This window comes from Etheostoma cragini, chromosome 18 (genome assembly GCF_013103735.1).
Source record: "Etheostoma cragini isolate CJK2018 chromosome 18, CSU_Ecrag_1.0, whole genome shotgun sequence".
In the NCBI taxonomy this organism is placed as follows: Eukaryota; Metazoa; Chordata; class Actinopteri; order Perciformes; family Percidae; genus Etheostoma; species Etheostoma cragini.
Genome location: NC_048424.1, coordinates 11,102,909 through 11,108,962, shown reverse-complemented (window position 1 = coordinate 11,108,962; position 6,054 = coordinate 11,102,909). Strand labels below are relative to the sequence as shown.

Sequence of the window (6,054 nt, the reverse complement as noted above, 5' to 3'; positions counted from 1 at the left end):
GCCAGTGTACTGTACGTAAGGTGGATGTTTTGGTAGCTAAAAGAAAGATTTTACGGACTTCCGGTGTAATTTCCTCAAACTTTTCAAAATAAAAGGTGCATTAGCTTTTTATATCATGGTCATGTATTTATAATTTACATTTACATTTATAATAAAGGTGTATGTGTGTGTGGTCTGTTTCTGTGTCTTGTGGCTACTATATTTAAGGTATTGGAGGGTGGTTGGTGTTTTTTGCCCCCAACATGTCCTTCCAGGCAGTGCGACAATACCTCATAATAAAATTAAAATTTTATTATAATTAAGAGGAAAAAAAGAAAAAGTATTCATTGTGAAAACATGATCAGTCATCCTTGGTTGATTTTTTTCAAGTATTACTTACTTGAAATATTGAGATTAACAGCCTAAATCTTTCATCGGTTGCTAAACGTTTATTGACAAAAGACTTCGCTGAGTCAGGCCATGTGCTGAGCTTTGTGAAATCTTTGGATTTAGATACCAAAAACAGCCATCAACCAAAGTTCAATTTATAAAAACAGCACAGAGGAGACCAATGATTAGGCTGAATGTACGTTAGGGTTACACATCAGATGAGATCTAAAACCTTATCTATGTTGCTCAAAGGTTAGGCATGAACCCAATGTGCTACTCCGATGCAGGGAGTAAAACACATGACACTACACCACCTAGACTGCATACCTTCACTTAGTATTGACTATATTAAAATGCAGTAATTCTGGGGTTTTCCACTACTTTAAACACACATGCTAATTTTAAATGTTACACCAATCAGTCTTTAAAACTTAAAAATGTACCATTTATGTGAAATTAAGCTCCGATTGTTTAAAAATAAATCTCATACGAGCAAGAACACCGCTGTCAATGAAACTGAGATCACATTTAATCTCCATATCCACAGAAATAGAAAGCAGACGCATTGTTCTGAAATCCCAGATGCACTTATTGATACATGCTTCGCTTCTATTAGTGTGAAAATAAAATGCATTCAAAATGTTTCTCGGAGTAGTTTATTCCCCTTGTTTTATTTTTTCCTAAAGAATACAGTCCTTGCAGAACAGAGAACATGTTGGAATAAATGGTAATAATAGACCTATACAGATTCCCTTAGTATGTATAATAGAAGTATGAATTCTCAGGCATTAGTATTAGTAGTATGAATATCAGAGGAAATCATTATTGGGACATTAAAACAGCAAATAACAATTAAAACAACCAGACAAGTGCTAAGGTCAGTGGTTATACTGTATATACTGTAGTACAGCTGAAATGTTGCCTAGATATAATTCTTAGAAAAAAAGTATGAATATAGATTTAGAATTTGTGTTTTATAGCAACAAATCAGCTCAATTTTAAGATGGCAAAATCCATTATTTTGCCATCTTAAATTACATCCAAAATTACAAATGTTTATGAAACAAGCACAAAGAAGGAGATGAGATAATGCCGACTATGATAACGTAGAAACATCTTAATGATACAAGGGCTGGCTATTACAGTCTTTCAGATTTAAATAGAGATCATATAACCACCCTTACACCTGCTACCTTAAATATCCACAGTATTTTACAGTTGCCAGGCGGATATGATTTAGGTATAGCAACAAAGACACGTGACTTCACACATTACTGATTTATGGTTTGGTTTTTTTCTTAAAGCATGAAATTCTCCAATAACATGTTGTTTGACATGGAAATGTACAATGTTCCTCATTATTGAACGCAAGCATCATAACAGTACATCTGCTAGATGTAGTATTTGCAAAGCTGCACACAACACTTCACAGCCACCTCTGGATCTTGAAGGATAAGGTTGGTGATGTTCTATATTGTTGTTAGTGTCAACCAATCCTACATCAAAAGGCCAAAAGCAACAATAATTAAGTCTCACAGTACTTTTCAACTTCCTCAAATCTTTAAAAAAAAAAAAAAGGTCTTTAAAATGGGTCACAAATCTTTACCTGGTTTTATTTTTTTTTAAAGCAAAAAATGTACCTAAAACAGCTGGGCCGTTTACAGTCAGTCAAACAGAGGTAAATACTTTATTTGGTGTTTTTATGTTTAAAAGCTCTATTACCATAGAGAGGAATATTGACAGCACAATAAATATAGAATATCACCACATTTATCTATTAAATTAGTTTCTGTTATGCAGAAACACAACCTTTATTTGTGTCTAAACAAGCAGCATGTTTCTAAGTGCTCTTGGCCTTTACCAAATGAACATGTCAGCTGTAAAGGACAGTTAGCACACAACACTCAGGCGAGGTTTAGGATCTTAAAGAGGAGCGGCCCCACACAGACACAACTAAAACCAACAACACTGTAGACAATGTAACGATAGGGCAGCTCTACTTTCATGTGCTGCCTCGCCCCTCTTACATCATCTGAAGGCAGCCCAAACAATCGACATAAAACTGGAATTGTCACGGCTTTCATAATCATTCGGGTGACAAGGATGACAGCGACTCCGATGAGGAAGCGCAGCAGGGAGACAACCACCAAGCTAGTGCTGATTGGTGGTAAAGTTAGAGGAAGTGAGGAAAGTGGTGGATCCAGCAGCAGCCCAAACTGATAGTTCACATGGGTGGCAATAGCAGCTCCTACCCCGGTGCCAAGAGCCTGAGCTGTGTCGCCTCGAGAGGTGCTCCAGGAATCCAGAGAGAAAGCCACAAGTCCCAGGCTCACATGTGACACGATGATCACGAGGGGAGCAAAGTGGTCCATCATGTAGAAGCTGTCGATCTTGTCCAAAATTGGCTGGAAAAAAGCTAGAATAAGAAGGCTGTACAGGAAGCCAGTGATTACCTCCTGCAACACAGGGACATAAATCATCACAAACCCGGCATTTATACTATATGAAAGCAAATAGGTTTTACTCATATTTGCACTCACTACAGATATGTGCTTGATATACCTACAGTCTTATAAAGCACATTAGTAATTCAACTGGTAAAGTTTTAAAGGCAGAATTAACAAGAGAAGTTAAGATCAAAAAAATATTCTGACATGCTTTACATCAGTGCCAATACACCGCAAGCAATGCACACAACGTCTGAGCTCATTTAAAATCACTTTCTACATACTCAAAATAAACAAAAATGAGGTAAGCTGGTGACAAAAACAATATCTACTAACCTCTGTTGCCTGGCCACCAACATCTAATCTAACCTTATCTACTGGCTTAGATTTGTTTATTGGCGTGTAGGTTATTAAAAAAAAGGAGCAAGCGTATATGTCATGCATTAAATCATGTTATTTATTTACATTAACATGTAAAAAATAAACATCTGACCCCCTAGAGAAATGAAAATAGGCAGGTGATTTGAACAGAATAGACTTTTGACCCAGATAAAGTAGACTTCATCGAGTTACCATTCCCAGCTGGGACTACAGGTGTCAGTGAAGACAAACTGCCCAGGTGAGACAGCGTCACTCTATGTTATCAAGTTAATTCTTATACTTTTTTTCCAGCAAGGCATTATTTACACATTAATTATTTAATATACCAACCAGAATAGAATGCATCCCCATGTAGAGTCGGCTTACACAGACCAGGACGCTCCAGCTAAGGGCCACACAAAAGCCAAAGAGAAAGGGGTACTAGGAGAGAGTGAGAGAGCATCAAGACATGGCATTAAAACATTATCCTCGACATTAGAAAGGTGGTTGATGAGGAGCCTTCAAAAAAACACTAAAACAGAGCAGTTTCTGGTACAAAGGCCCATGGACTCATTTTGCATGAAACGAGAGTTTCTCAGCTCTTCTTTCCAGGAGAAGACCCGTTGGCAGGGCTCTACGCTTACATTTCTTTTTTTAACTTGATACAAATTTAAAATATGTTGCGAAATAACATTAAACATGCAGTATACAATATGCGCTGCAGGGGCAAGCTAATTTTACTAAGAGATTAATGAAGAAATTCGAAATGCAGGATGTAAATGGGACCTAACAAAGGACAGGAATGCATTGTGTGTCATTAATTCATCACTTTTCCAAAACCAGCATAGAGGCTTGCACTTGGGATTTGATAGCATAACTAAAAGTTATTAATGACAACTCTAAACATTGGAGTGGAGGTTCTTGCCTCATGAATGATCTTACAGTAGAGAGTGCAGACAGCACACAAACCCGACATCCGCCAAATTTAATTTTGGCTTGCAATCAAATTACATGGAGTAGGTGAAAAGTTTGATATATTTGAGCTCTCTGACCGGACTAATACTACACTCTTTTCTCTCTTAACTCTGCAGAAGTAAAATACACTTTCACACAACTTACACAGTCACAGGAGAACGTGTGTTCTCTCATCCCTGACTGTCTTACTTTGTTAAATTGCCTTGCTGTAGTGCTCCTTGATACTTTAGATCCATGTTTATTGAAACTTGATTTGATACGTCCACTTTATATTTTATTAGGTCAGATGCCTTGTGTGTTTCAAGAACTCTGGTCTTTTTTTTCCAAATTTACCTGAAGAAACAATACACTGAAATGTATAGGATGTGAAGACGAAAAAATTGAAACTATATGGCACTTGGACTGGTGCGCCTAGCAACCTTCCCTGTGGGTTATGAAAACATGTCCATATCCTGTGGCAGTGGACTTCTTTGCCCTCAAGCTGTACATTTCTACATAACCTGCACATCTTTTGTCTGTGGTAACTGCACGGACACTTTGTTTTCATCTGTATTTGAGAAGTTGGGAGTGTTTAAAAGGATGCTCACCTGCCATCGTCCGTATGTCAGCATGAAGAGACAGAAGGGTATGGCTGTCCCAGTCATCGCGTGCGTGGAAGGCATGCTGTACTCGGAGTTGTAGAACACCTCCACCTTCACCACAGGAGGGGAGGCCGGCCGGGACCAGCGGACCATATCTTTGGTGGACTGTCCCACGAACAGGTTCCAGGCCCAGACTATTATGAGTCTCCGGCTGACCAGGGCGTCGACGTTCCAGAAGAGGAAGGGGAAGAAGATGATGAAGAACATCTCGTTGCCAAGCTCGGTCCCAAACGTGAACAGGTAGAACAGAAACTTGTTGTGGATCAGGAACTCTTGACCCACATCTCCGGTCAGGGAGTTTTTCCGGAGGGGTTTCGCTCTGACGGTGTCTGGGTCGACATTAGCTGCTGCTGCTGATGGACCATCCGGCCTGGCGGAAACGTCACCCTGCATCCTGTTAAAAAGCGGAACGCTCGCATCCCCGACTGATCCATTCCCAACACAACCGTCCGCGCCTGGTCCCCCCTGTTGTACCCTCTTCTTCAGTCCGGGACAGTCCGGTTCCGAATCTGCACTGTCCGGCGTTGTCCCTTTACACGGAAATGCCCCTTTAACGCCGCAAACATTTTGAAACCTCGCAACATGGCGGGGATCTTGGAGATAATTACACATCTGTATAAACTTCCGTACATAGTCGTTTGCCATGGCTTAGGTAAATGTTCGTTTAAAATTTACAACACTGTTCCGCCGTAAAAATAGAGTTCATGTTCATTGAGTGAGCCCAAAGAGAGTGCCGCTATGTGGCCGTTGCATTTCTCTTAACGAAATAAAATAACAGTGGCTTAGCTAACAGCACGAAGCAGTTAACGTTACCCTTGTCTATTAGCCAACCTGGTATCTGCAGACTGAACGCAGACCTTGTACATCGTCGTGGACGGCAGCATCCAAAGTCCGTAACAGTTAGCTAACCATTAGCTACCACACGGTATAACGTTGCTTCTATGGCCACCAACCATTTAGACTGATAACTGCGTCTGCCGTTATTAATGCCCAGTCTTCTTCTTCTGTTGGTTTTCTTCTTCGTTTGACTTAATGTGTGGTTAGTGAACCAATCTCCAAAATGTCTACCACCCCTGCTGGAGTCCCATGTTGCAAAAAACATAATTGGTGGAAGAAATATAAAGATCCTTTACTTAGTTAAGTAAAAGTCCTTCATTAGAATGTTATTCAAGTAAGTTTTACAAATAAAAAGTAGGCCTACAATATTGATTATAAATGTAGTGGCGTAGTTAAAGTAACATAAAATAAAGAAAGCCTAATCA

At 39.5% G+C, this 6,054-nt stretch overlaps 1 protein-coding gene across 2 annotated transcripts; it reads right to left on the bottom strand.

The window, feature by feature from the left end:
• Nucleotides 1-1,632: 1,632 nt before the first annotated feature.
• Nucleotides 1,633-5,494, bottom strand: LOC117961121 (sphingosine-1-phosphate phosphatase 1-like). 2 transcript variants are annotated; one of them, XM_034899524.1, is made up of 3 exons: nucleotides 4,739-5,494; nucleotides 3,528-3,617; nucleotides 1,633-2,825 (listed from the first exon to the last, which is right to left on the bottom strand). In XM_034899524.1, the coding sequence occupies exons 1-3, from the start codon at nucleotides 5,435-5,437 to the stop codon at nucleotides 2,274-2,276; spliced, it is 1,341 nt and encodes a 446-aa protein (XP_034755415.1). In that variant the 5' UTR covers nucleotides 5,438-5,494; the 3' UTR covers nucleotides 1,633-2,273. The 2 variants fall into 2 exon arrangements, with proteins under 2 accessions (XP_034755415.1, XP_034755416.1); XM_034899525.1 differs by lacking the exon at nucleotides 3,528-3,617.
• Nucleotides 5,495-6,054: the final 560 nt, after the last annotated feature.